Consider the following 13,382-nt stretch of genomic DNA (forward strand, 5'->3'; position numbering starts at 1 on the left):
GCTTCAGTGAATCCACCCGTTTTGCTCCCCACTCTGTTTCTGGTGAATCCGCTCACCTGCTGTACCTCTGGCCTACACCCCAATTTTTCTGTGCAAAAAAAAAAATCACAACCCCCCCCCCACAAAGTTATAAAATAGATGGCACTCCAGATGCAATAACAGGCATCATCTTCGCTCTGCCCTTACACTGGCTGTGTCCCTGGCTGTGTCCCTTGCAGAGCTGTCGACCCGTGGCTTAGTATCCAGCAGAGAGCGGTCACCACGCAGCCCTGCTTGCACTTGCTCCCATAACAGATTTTTAAAACGTCTCCAGTTGAAGGAAAAATAATCAAAGCACCCCAGAAATTGGTCAGACTCCCATTTCAGAAACCCCGGCTGTTCTCCCCTGCTGTCTCCTACCTGTTTCCTTCTGTCACAAGTGGCTTCTCTGGGTGAGTGGTGGAGACCACAGGGAGGCGGGCGTCGTGAGCTGCATCCCCTTCTTTCTCATGCAGCAGCGGGACAGTGTCTCCTTCAACCAAGTCAGCTGACTTCTTCCTAACCCCATGATGGGTCCCTCCATCAATCAAGTTCCCAAAATTACCTGCAGAAGCGGCAAGGGGAGAGGATCCAGGTGTGAACAGAGCCAGGCTGCCTGTGTAAGGAATCTAAGCCCATGACTTGCCAGGGCTGGGAAGTAAGACTTTAGCGTGAAGGTGGGAAGAGTGAGGGTCAGACCCAAAAAGGAAGCTGGATGTGACAGCGAGCTGTCATCCATCTGCGGGCTTTCGGAAAAACGACTTCCGTTACAGTGAACTGGATTCTACCTCCTTTTCCTTCTGCCCCAGAGGATAGCTTCCCATTCCTCTCTGATGGAATATTTTTTTCTTGGGATGGTTTCTCCAGCTATACAATGGCCTGCAAAGACTTTTGGGAGTTGAAATAACAACATCTACTACAAGCACAGCATTTGAGGTGCCTTTTACTAATTAAACCCTGTAGTAGCTCAAGGAAGAGTTACCATGATTCCCATTTTATAGAGGAAGAAACTAAGACCCAGAGAAATTACATGAGCCCAGCCAATGGAACCAGGTTACTACCTGAGGCTGTTTGAATCTATACTAAACTCTTCATGATCTGTTTTTTTTATTTATTTATGCATACAAGAGCTGGGGTAAAGGCCAGAGGTGTGGGGGGTGAGAGGATCCACTGGACACAGAGTAGGGAACAGAACAGGCAGACTGACTGAAATACACTGCTGAGGGGAGCAGCAGGCAAGACAGGAGAGCCAGGAAACTGCCTCACCGTGTGAGTTTCTCCCTGGCCAGCCAGGGATCGAACTCATGCTGCAGAAGCTGTGGATTGCTTCATAGTGTGGTGCTTAACCCCTTGCGCCACCAGGGAGGCCCTCTTCATGATCTTTTTAAAGTATGAAAATAGGGCCTCCCCGGTGGCGCAGCGGTTGAGCGCTGGGTTGCGAAACTGCGCGCGGCCTCTGCGGCGCCGGTTCGATCCCCGGCTGCTCCCCGGCCACCGGAGGAGGGTCCCACATGGCGTGCAGACCTCTCCTGCCGCCCGCTGCTCCCCTCAGCAGTGTACTTCGGTCCTTCTGCCTGCTCTGCTCCCCGCTCTGGCTCTGGTGAATTCTCTCACCCTCCCGCGCTTCTGACTGTACCCAGTGCATGTATAAACAAAACAAACAAACAAACCAGCAAACAAATAAATAAAGCATGCCTCTATTAAAAAAAAAAAAAAAAAGTATGAAAATAAATCTCTTACATGTTGACACTAGAGTAGACAAGGAATTACTCATTTCTTTCTGAGGTTTGAGCCCCCATCGGCATGCTATCATCCGCATGTAAGGCACTAATTCATTTCACCAAGGAATGCTCATGGCATCCACATAGCGGGCCGCAGGCTTGTCTGCACTTACCAATGGAAACTTCAAAACTGATGGGCTTATCCCCAATCCTCCGGTCAATCATGGTAGCTTCAAAAAATGCTCCAAAGAGTAAAAATTCCTCATATTTTTCTGGTGCAATCTATGGAAAGATAAAGGGTATTAGACAAGCCTGGCTCCGTTTCATCCCCAGGATGCAGACTTAGCGAAGCTAGCTGGCCCAGGGTCATTTGCAGCACATGTGCCTCCCTGTCGGCCTGATATGGCAACGGGTACCACATTTCCCCTGTAACCACACAGGCAGGAGCCAGGAAACTGGAAATTACAAATCCCAATTCAACTCTTTATTTAGAATGTTGTAGTCCCAACTTTTTGAGCTTCTGCCTTACAATAAAATCTTTTATTTTAAAGGAAAAGCTTAATGTGTGCCTTTCTGAGATACTATTGTGAAACACCAGCTTAGAATCTCCCTCTAATGATGGGGTATTTGAAAACCAAAGATGAGATACAGTCACAGGATAGACACTGGACCATAGTTTTGTGGATTATGCAGGTGGTCATGAACCTCATATGTCTTCCTCTTAATGACCATGAGAGGTCAGAATTTGGACCATTCTCACTGTACATACCAGGAGACCGAGGGCACTAAACTTGAGGTTAAGCTAAGGAGCTTTCCCAAGTATCCTGACCACTCTAACCTGTGTTAACCCAGAACCTTGGGGCTAACTCAAAGTCACACTTGACTCCCTGAAATTTCTACCAGATGAAAGGGGGTGGAAGGCTGGGCATTTGCAGCACCATTGGCCATCAGGTGCATCCAGAGGGGACCACATGCACTGCGCTGCGGTGGCTGCTGGGGGAAGGGACAGTCCCAGAGGACCACAAAGTAAAATGCTTTCAGAGTGAAAGACAGCTTAGAGGTTCTCTGCTCCAATCTCTACCTTTACCCTGAATAAACCAAAGCTCAGAGAGACTAAGGGGCTTCCCAAGGTCACAGCTGGCCAAGATGTGAGGTGTGGTAACCACAGAGGCTGCTTTCTGAAAGAGCCCACTCTCTGGAAGATGGGGCGGTGACAGGTCACAGACAGGCACCATCCCAAGGTAATACACAGCTCTTCGCAAAGACTCCCATTAACACAGTTGAAGGTTCTGGGAGCAGATGCAGCTGGGACATGGTAACACAGCATCACAATTCCGCCCAGAAAAGCTGAATGAGCTGGATCCACAAAGTCAGGGTTTCCTGGTTTTGCAGCTGGGTTTATTAAACTCCAAGTAAAAGCAGTAAGGTTCAGCTCAGGAACTAGAGCGGTGCGGCCACAGAGGGTAAGCCCCCTCATTCAATCACGTGGTGAGCCCTGTCCCTCTGAGAACCAAAGGGATCCCACATCATTAAGTGAAAGGTGACCCCTTCCTTCATGGAGGAGCCCCTGTGCTGGCGGCATCAGCAGGAAATGTCAGGCAGGGTGGGGGCCAGCGTGGCGACACAGTCACAGGTCACACCCTCCCACCTGGTGTCGCTCCACTATCTGCTGTCAACCAGCCACTTCTCTCACCTTCCTCCGTCCAAGTTTACTCTCTGGGAGGAAGTTATGAGCTACCCCAAGGCTTGGAGGGCCCCCATTAGCCTGGGAGAGGGAAGGGAGACTCCATAACCAGACAAACCCTTCTTCCTGGCTGGTTGACTTTGGACCCTCATGTCTGCTTTTTGGGTGTCACTTTGTTTGTCTGGGAGATAAACATCATGATAGGGCCAACAGGGGAGAGAAGGGAGGTCATGAACGTGGAGCATCTAGGATAAAACCTGCACAGAAAAATGCCACAAATGGTGGATGGCAAGAATGTCAGCCGGTGAGAATTCAGGGCGCTGTCCTACCCATCCTCAGGTTACACTCCAATGCCTCTCCCTTGTGGAAGTACAGAGTCCAGAGTCCAGATCACCACAGGGACAAATACAGGGGACATCAGTGTGGTAGCTACCAGGTTACTGACAATTTCTGATCAAGTTCAGAGTCAAGTCTGCAAATTCAGACATATTCTGAAGAAACAGTGACAAAACAGAAGCCCACGAGGCACTGTTGGTTCTAACCACAGCAAACCCTCAGTGCACCTTTCCAGAGATTAACCCCCTTATCTACATTCAGATGGGAGAGCTGGGGAGGGCTGTAAAATATCCAGTGTAAGATGCAAACTACAGGCGGAGAGCTGTGCTGGGAGCAAGTCACAGGAGCATCAGTAAGAACATTAGCAAGGGCCTCCCTGGTGGCACAGTGGTTAAGTCTCAGGGCTATCAAGCCACTGCAGCATGAGTTCAATCCCCGGCCAGGGAGCTGACCCACATGGCACAGCAGACCTCTCCTGTCTCACCTGCTGCTCCCCTCAGCAGGGTATTTCAGTAGATCTACCTGTTCTGCTCCTCACTCTTTCTCTGGTGAATCCTCTCTCCTCTGGACTATAACCCAGTTCTTGTATGCATAAATAAATGAAAATAAGTCTTCAAAAAAAGAGAGAGAGAGAAAGAACAACAGCAAACGCATTGCCTGCTTACTCTGCGTGTGCCAAGAACCCGGTGGGTCCTTGTGCAAGCATTCCCTCACAGCCCCAGAAGGTGCCTCTGACAGAGGACTATTACTCTCTCATCTTGTTGATGAGGACACTAAAATCTAGAACGAGGTTAACATCAGATCCAGGATTAGAGCCAACCTGCAAGATATCCAACCTTGTGTTCCAACCTCTCCCCCAAACTTTTAAGATGCCTTGAATGCCGGCTTTACAAATAAGTGGCCCTGCCAAGGTGAAGGTGTCTGCGGGCTACAGTCCTGCAGCCTGTGTAGTCTCCCCTAGGCTTGGGCGACTCTGGGAAACCACTCACCCCCTCCCTTCTGCACCCAAAATGATGGTCTGGTTGACCTGAAAAAACACAGCCTCAGAGCTAGCTGTGCAAGCTGAGCCCTGATCACTGCTACTAACAAGACGGTATCTTCTTTCACTTGCTTACCTACAAGGTGCTATTGCCAGAGTTAATAATAAGAGGAACTATCCATGGCTTGTGTTCATTCTGGAGTTCCAGGCCTTTTTCCTATAATGCAAAGCCAGCACGGGAAAATGCTCACGTTTTCAGTGGCGTCCTAAGCAAGGCTAAGCACAGCCTTGAGCTGTGACTTCCACACGGGCCTGGGGCAGGGATACAGGCTTCTCAGTTTCTCGTACCCCAGACTGCCATTCACTCTTGCGCCCCTTCACCCTTCTTTGCACAGTCCCCACATGCTGAGCGTACTCTGAACTCACAAAGCTAAATAAAATTAGGTCAAGAAATAGTTCAGTCCCTCCCCCTGCTACCTACTCCACCAGCTCTTTTATTTGTTCTTATTTATCTTTTTCTTTGGTTTCCAAGGGAATCCTATTTGGGGGTAGATCTGAAGGAGTTTATTCCATGCAGAGGCTGTGATGTGCATGAGGTGAGGCAGGGGAGCAGCCTGGCGGTCAGGCCTGGGTCAGCTCACATTTTGCAGTGAAGTGAGACCTCCTGGGCAGGAAGACACTTCCGGAAGCCTGAGGCCGGTGTCTCCCTCTGGGCTCACCTTACAGGTGCAGGGGGCGGGGGAGGAGAGGTCAGACCTACCTCCGGGGGTACATCGAAAGGTTCCACCTCAACCTCTGTTGAGTTGCTTTTGTCTGAAGACTGCTGGGATTTTCCATCATCGGCCTTTTCAGCCTTGTCTTTACTCGAACCTTTGGAAGATTTGGAAGACAGCTTGAGATCCTTGAGCGCCTTGGAAAATTTAGACTCCTGTGCTCCTCCAGAGAGGATTTCCACCGCAATTTCTACCAAGATCCTGCCCCGGAATGAAACACCTTCTCCGAAGCCTTCATTCAGTTCCTGATAGTCTTCCATTAGGCTTTGGTTCCTGGGTGAGCCGTATAGGTTAATCCAGGCAGGGCCGAAGGTAGGTAGAAAGCCTAGAAAGACCCCAAGCTTGAGTTAGTTGCCTTATGTTTTCAAGTTTTAAGATCATTATTGTTATTGTTAGCGTCATGAAAGCTGTGTGCCTTCCTTCAGAAATGTAAAACACAAGAGATAGTTCAGTCCCTCCCCCCACTGCCAGCTATCCCACCACCAAAAGACAGCCCAGTAGCCATTTTGCTCGGTTCCTTTCTGCCAGGTGTATACACTTTCTCACACTTGTACTAACACCACAACCACTGCTGTGCACCCTTTCCTGCTCCTTCATTCATCAAATGTTTATTGGATCATAATGTGCACCTGGCACCATGCTGGGTACTAAATATTGAGCCCAGTGGAGAGTAAAGCCGGCACAAATATGAAACAAACAAATGTTTACATTGTAAATACTCTGAAAGCAACATACCTTGTGTCAAGAACAAATAAAAAGCTGGTGTGGCAGGGAGATGAGCTCCGCAGAGAGAGAAGAAAGAGGAGAGTGACTTTGGGGCAAAGGGAAGAGCATCGTCCAGCTGGAAAGGAGTCTGGAGAGAGACGGGATTGAAAGAGAAAGCCGGTGTGTTGGTGTAGGGTAAGGAAAAGGTCAGGCTTTTCTGCCCTCCCGCCATCAGGATAGATGATGGATCCTTGCGGTCCTGACTGCATGGCTGATGGCGGGCACCTGGAGGAGGGTGTGGGCATATGTAGATGGGATTCACCTGGGCTAAGACTGGGCTTTTAAGGGCGGCATCACGGGGACGCCAGCAGCAGCAGAACCCGAGAGAGAAGCAGAGAAGAAGCAGAAGCAGAGAAGGCCAGAGAGCCCAGATAGAGTGAAGACTTGCTGGGGGCTGGGAGGCCTGCCAGCCTTCTGGCCCCCCAGCACCCCTGCCTGCTGTGTACCGGGTTAATCCCAATAAAAAGACCTGCAAAGAGCTCCTAAGGACTCTGATTCCTCCTTTACCCGGTTTGCATGAGATCAGAAAACCTGCTCAGTGTTCTTTCCTGCCCTTTACAGTTGGCGTCCCAAGAGCAACTGTGTAAGGAGAGTTTGGAGAGGTGTGAGGGTGTTGAGGGCCTCGATAATCAAGATTTCGGTTTTTATCCCAGAAATTGTGAGAATATTTCACAGGATTTAAGCAAAGATGTGACATTATCAAGTGTATGTCTTGATATACACTTGATTTGTGAATGGTTGCAGGAATAAATGTGGACAAACTGGCATAGAACCTATGTCATCATCAAAATTGAAGCTCTGGGAGTTTGGATGAGGGTGAAGGCAGTGGGGATTGACAGCAGTAAACATTCTGAGATATAAATTAAACACAGAATTGAAAAGACCGGCTGATCTTAATTTACCAAGTGATTTTCTTAACACGGAGCTTCTGGAACAAACCCAGCAGCTGCTGAGAAGCTCTTTGGCAACATAACCTTCCATTTTGACAGGCAGGGCAGCTTGGCTGGAGTTTGCCTACATTCAAATCTCAAATCTCAGCTCTGCCACTTTCCAGCTATGTGACCTTATGCGTGACCTTGGGCAAGTTTTTTTTTAACTTTCCTTATGCCTCAGTTTCCACATCTGTAAAATGGAGAGGCTATTGGTACCTATCTCACCCATCAGGACTCAGAGATAATATCCATTCAGTGCTTCCATGGGCCTTAGGAAGTGCCCAAGAACATTAGCTACCACTCTTAATAAACAACATATGTATCCCAATTTTTTTAACAACCCCCCACTGTTGACAAGCAGATGCTTCCGTTTTGTTTTAATTAGCAATAGTTCTATGCTGAAATGTTTCCTCACTCCTGCCCTGTGGACTAGCTTCTATCTCTCCTTTGAGTAAAATTTTAAGAAGGAGAAATACTGTTTTTAAATGAGTAGGAAAATTTTATGGCCCTTGATGTCTACTTTTTAACCACTGTTTCACCTGAATATCTTCAAGATGGTTCTGGAAAGCTGTGGGTAAAACATCTTCACATCCAGCTAGGAAATCCCATAGCTGGGCGGAATGTGCTCCCTGCATAAAGCAACCCTATGGCAAACCCTGTCACAAAATGAAGAGGTGGACACCAGAGACTTACTGAGGTCTTTCTGGTGTATCACTCTGTGAAGGGCACAGAAATGTGTAAGTCTTGTTCTCGCAAGTCAAGCTTTCAGTATATATGTGTATATGCGCACACATCAATTAACAATTTATAGTGCAGAGAAAGACTGCCTTGGGACTTAAAGAAAGAGGATTTGTTGGGACATTTAGAGAATTAGCTCCTGCTTACTTAGGTTTTTCAAATAAAAAGCCTTATACTAGGGGAAGATCTTTTGAGGGATAGGTGGCTTTACTGGAGCTCTCCAATCCCCCCCAAACTCTCTGAGTACACAGTCAGCAAAGCCTTTCTGCAGCATTCAAGCTCTTTTGCTCCCATCAGTGAATTGGGGACACAAATGTTTTTGGACCATTTAAACATGTAGAAACCATTCTTAGCTTGCGGGCCATACAGAACTGTGTGGCAAGCTGAATATTGCCCACAGACCAGTTTGCCAACCTCTGATTAATCTAAGCTCTTCATATTTCAATTAAGAAATCTGAAACCCTAAGAGGGAGTGACCACCTCCAAGGCACGCCACCATGTTCATGGAGGCCTGGGAGGACTGAGTGTCTTGGCTCCCAGATTCAGTTCTGTCCTCTGCCCTGAATGGCAGGAGCATAGAAACTTCTAGCATGTTGCTGGCTTCACCCTCTTATTTTAAAGATGAGGACTATGGAGACAACCTAAGTTCTCAGCCACAGAGGAGTGGATAAAGAAGATGTGTGTAGGGTAAGGTAAAAGGTATCCGGCTTTTCTGCCCTCCCGCCATTAGGATAGATGATGGAACCCTGCAGTCCTGAATGCATGCCTGATGGTGGGCACCTGGAGTAGGGTGTGGGCATAGGTAGATGGGATTCAACTGGGCTTTTAAGGGCTGCGTCACGGGGACGCCAGCAGAAGCCTAGAGAGAAGCAGAGCCATGAGAAGAGCAGAGAGAATGTGAGAGAAGGTCAGAGAGCCCAGAGTGAAGACTTGCTGGGGGCTCTGGGAGGCCTGCCAGCCTCCCAGCCCCCCCCCCCAGTGCCCCTGCCTGCCATGTACCTGGTAATCCCAATAAAAACCTGCAAAACCACTGAGGACTCTGACTCCTCCTTTACCCGGTCTGCTGGATCCTAGAAAATCTGCCCTGTGTCCATTCCTGCCACTACAATGTGTTAGATTTACACAATGGAATACTACTCAGTCATAAAAAAGGATTAAACCTTGCCATTTGTGACATGGATGGAACTGGAGAGGGTTATGCTAAGAGAAATAAGCCAGAGAGAGAAAGAGAAATTCCAGATGATTTCACTCAAATGTGAAATAAAAGCAAAGGAACAAATAAAAACAAATCCTTTCAATTTGACTGTAGAACTGTGGTTACCAAAAGGGGAAGGCTGGGGCAGCAGCAAAGAGGAGAGAGAGCCCCATGGACTATGTGGAGGATCATGAATGCTTTGGTGCTGGACATAATAATAACATATATTTGTAGAGGTGTGAGCTTATACCCCTAAGAATCATGTTCAAAATCAATGTGACTCAGTAAACACAATTAAAAATAAATGAATCAATAAAGAGGAGGACTCTAAATCAGTCGTTTCAAGACCCAGTTTCCAAGTCAGGCACACAAGGCTTTACCTCTATCCCCATCCTGTTCATTGGAGATTTTCTTCAGGTCGATGAAGTGGGTTGCCAGGGTTATATCATTCACACTGCCTTCATCCCACACCTGGATTTTCACCCTCCGGCACAAGGGTGGGAACATCTCTTTGAAGATGACCTGTTCATGCCACACAGGATCAGCACAGTTCTTCTGCACTGTGGTTCGCCCCTGGAAACAGAGCCAGGAGGGTGTGAGCTCTTGAAGAAAATGATGGGCTAAAGAAAACTCTGAATCAACTGGAAACAGAAAGTGAATTGCCAAGAAAAAATGAACGTGCTCCCACCTGACACCCATGAAAATGAGTTTCACCCAGCAGCACCTTACTGCTAACACCCTTCTCTGCAGCAGACACCCTGCCGGGCACCTGGGACAAAGAAAGTCTTGGGTCTCACCCCCAGGAGGGTCTCATCACTACACAGAGGTTGGGTTGAAAACAGCCCCCATTATCAAGGATAGGAACTATTATTCCATGTGCCCCAGGAGGGTAGCAGGTAAAGTTAACCCTGAGTTCAGCATTTGCAAAAGTTGACTCTTATGCTAATCACTTCCGCTGTGTCCTTCACATAAAGCAGAGGTGATGTCCTGGGCATCCAGGTGATTCGAGTCAAAACGTTTACCCTGCCATGGAGAGAGGTCGGGCAGAGACACGTGTTGGCTGAAGCTTCGATTTAGCTCTGACTGCGACACCCAGTCACAGGCCCAGGTGCCACCAATGGCTTTTGGGCAGGGAACAGAGATGCCCTGGGGAACAAAGGACAGGGGCTACCTGGGGAGGCCGTGGGGCAGGCTGGGAGAGCTCTGGTAGTAATTCTACAGGGACTGGGGGCAGGTGGCAGCTCAGAGAAGCAGCCAGAGGTGAGGAAGAGGGCCTATCTGCCTGGGCCCAAAACCCTGACCCACCCACGACCCCCTTCCATGACCGCCAGTGAGCTCCAGGGTACCCTACCTCACCCACCTCACTCCCCCTTTGCTCTTTGGGACAAGCTTTCTCTCTCAAGTTACTTTCTCATTATGATTTCAATTTAGTATAATTTGAAATGGTAACGGTCAGGGTTCTGAGCCAGAGCTGCCAGGATTGGTGACCACAGCTTCTCACCATCTGCCCCGCAAAGGACACCTTCACGAAGGGATCCACCAGGTCCTTACTGTCCCCCACAAACGCTTTGGTGACGTTGGCCATGAGGCTGGAGTTCATTTTGGGCAATCCCTCCGCTCTGTAGAGTCTGATGTAGAACCTGGCCCAGGGCCTCTCTGAGGGAAACCCTTGAGGGATCAAGAGGTTCCTTTGAAGGGGAGAAAAATAAAAAATATATATAAAAACTCTCTCACTTGAAAGGAATAGAGAGAACTGTGAGAAGCAGTTTAGAAGCAGAGAGAAGGATCCTGACATATGAGAAAAATCTGAAGCGATTAGGAGTCAACGCTAAATGGCTTTTCTTCCTCGTGTAAACGAAAGCAAAGGGTGTGAACACGTTCAGGTCCTGAGATGACAGAATAAATACTGTATCTGCTCTATACTTAAAAGAGTGCATTTATGTCTTCCCACTTCATAAACCACTGGTTGAATTTATAATTCTTCCAAAGAAAATCAGCTCAGCTCCGATGAGCCAGCTAGGCCCAGGAACAGCTCACTCTGCTATGCCTTCCACAGGAAAACAGGCTGTCCTCGGCCTAGACACCCCTCCCAGCGGAGAGCCCTGCCTTTGACAGGACACAGCTTGGTGTCTCTGATGGAGAGAACCCCAGGCGGAAAGGCCAGGGACACGGCTGTTCTCAAGCACCCACAAGAAAGGGGAGGAGAAAGACATTGAGGTCGGAACACATTTCTCTCAAGCGGCCCCGGTGGACTGTCTCACTTTTCTATTTGCTCCTCAGCATCGGAGATTTTCTGACTGGCCTTTAAGACGTCGCCTTTGCCAGTCACGCTGATGTCACACTTCAGGTACCCCTTGGTGCCAGTCCTGATGTCGTCAGGGTCTGTGAGCAGGGCCCATTTGTCACAGAACTGATGACCTGAAAAAGTATCTCGCTGGCCCAGATGTCCCGCACAGCTGGCCCAGCAGCTCCCCAGCTCTCTCCCTCACCCAAGCTCCCACAGTCCACTCCTGGTGGGGGGACAAACTCGAGATTACACCCAAGTCCACCTGCCTGCCTTTCCTCCTTTGGCTTCCCACCCACTTCTCCATCTTTTGCTCCAACCTGACACAGGTATGTGGGAAACTTTCAACCTAGTGAGATGACCTAGACCAGATCCCAGCTTTGACCATGTGGCAGGACGTCCATGGAGCATAGAAGCCACATGATTTCAGAGGCCATAATTGTGGCTCATGGATCTTTTGCTTTGGCCCACACTGAGTCCCAACTTCAAAATCTCTTACCTAATCTAAACTCCTGGGCTATCTTTAAAAAAAAAGTTTAGATCTGACCACACAGAGTTCACATTTCCACATGACAATAGGTGGGAAGGCATCCACAGCTTCGATCAGCCCTTTAGTGGATCCAACCCAGCCCACTGCACTCAGTTACTTCCACTGCCCGACACACACCACCAGAGGCCCGGTCATGTGAGAGGGAATTGCCGTTAAAGACAAGGGCCCTTTCATGAGAAGATCGATGTTTATTACGGGCTCTATTACTTACTAGCTCTTGACCTTGGACAAATTACTTAGCTTCTTTGAGTTTCACTTTCCTTGAAATCAGGGATGATGATACTTATTGTAGCAAAGCCAAGGTGGTAATAATTACTGTAACAAAGCCATAAATGGCATGCCAGGTCGTTATTCTGTGCTGTGCTGGGTTCTGTACTAAGCACTTAGTGACATTTGTTAACTTATCCAACAACCCTGTGGATACATGTGCCGAAACGGAGACAGAGATGTCAAGTTATTTGCCCAAGGTTGCAAAGCCAGGAAAGCGCAGAGAGGCACTGGAAGCCAGCCTGGGTCAAGAGTCCATGTTCCTAACTTCTGTACTCCACCGCCTTTCCTGCTTTTATCTCACAGCACAAATTACACAGAATTTGTGAGATTAAAGATCAATACTCATAAGAATGAACTATAAGATAATTGTATCATTAGATTGTAAGTTTTGAGAAAAAGAGTCATTTCTTGCTCAATTTAATAATTGGCACTCACGGTTATTGAATGAATGGTGAAACAGGCAAACAAATGAATGAGTTGATCTCCAGGTATGGTAAACCAGAAGGAAGTGGGGGACAGGGAGCAATGCTTCTTACCAGGTTGGTTGTACACAGTCCCCAGGTCTACTTTGAAGGAGCCAATAGGTAAGCTGCTTCCTAGGATTTTGTGGTGAAAGACCTGAGGAAAGATGGAGGTAGCAACCTGAGATTTGCCTTTGATGGTAAGTCTGTGAAATGGATTCACGACACCTCAAAGAGGATTCTAGGCCTTGTCTGATCATCGTTCTTGTCACTGGAGCACAATGACACTTGGTCATCAAACCTCTGTACTGTAAAGGGTGAAGAGAGTACCACTTCCTCCTGCAAGATTTTCAGCAAACCTCAATTAAAGGACACCTAACAAATCTCACTGTCTGAAAGGTTGTTTTTTTCTTTTTAACCATAATGAACTCCAGTGCTGCCCACCTTCAACACCCATCCTGCCTGCCAGAACTCTACTCATCCTTTAATGTCTAGAGCAAATGCCTCCTCCAAGAAGCCATCCCTGATCTTCCACATCCTCCACAGGTAAAAGTGTTTTCTTTGTCTCTTAAACTCCCATAATGCTTGCTCACAGCATTCTCAGAGAACTCATCATGTGTTGTCCTGAGACGTTTCAGACATGTACAACAGTCAGAACAAGGTCAGTATTCATCAA

The 13,382-nt window shown here is 48.1% G+C and overlaps 1 protein-coding gene across 1 annotated transcript in view; it reads right to left on the reverse strand.

Moving 5' to 3' along the window:
- Nucleotides 1–13,382, reverse strand: part of FER1L6 (fer-1 like family member 6) — a gene marked incomplete at both ends in the record, with an annotated part of 94,892 nt that overhangs the window by 65,217 nt on the left and 16,293 nt on the right. The window contains 7 exons of the mRNA XM_084229753.1: nt 400–583; nt 1,913–2,021; nt 5,499–5,836; nt 9,522–9,714; nt 10,643–10,829; nt 11,403–11,559; nt 12,782–12,863. Coding sequence (XP_084085879.1) covers nt 400–583; nt 1,913–2,021; nt 5,499–5,836; nt 9,522–9,714; nt 10,643–10,829; nt 11,403–11,559; nt 12,782–12,863 — 1,250 coding nt within the window. The remainder of the gene's footprint in view (nt 1–399; nt 584–1,912; nt 2,022–5,498; nt 5,837–9,521; nt 9,715–10,642; nt 10,830–11,402; nt 11,560–12,781; nt 12,864–13,382) is intronic.

Source organism: Talpa europaea (assembly GCF_964194135.1).
Source record: "Talpa europaea genome assembly, chromosome: 3".
In the NCBI taxonomy this organism is placed as follows: domain Eukaryota; kingdom Metazoa; phylum Chordata; class Mammalia; order Eulipotyphla; family Talpidae; genus Talpa; species Talpa europaea.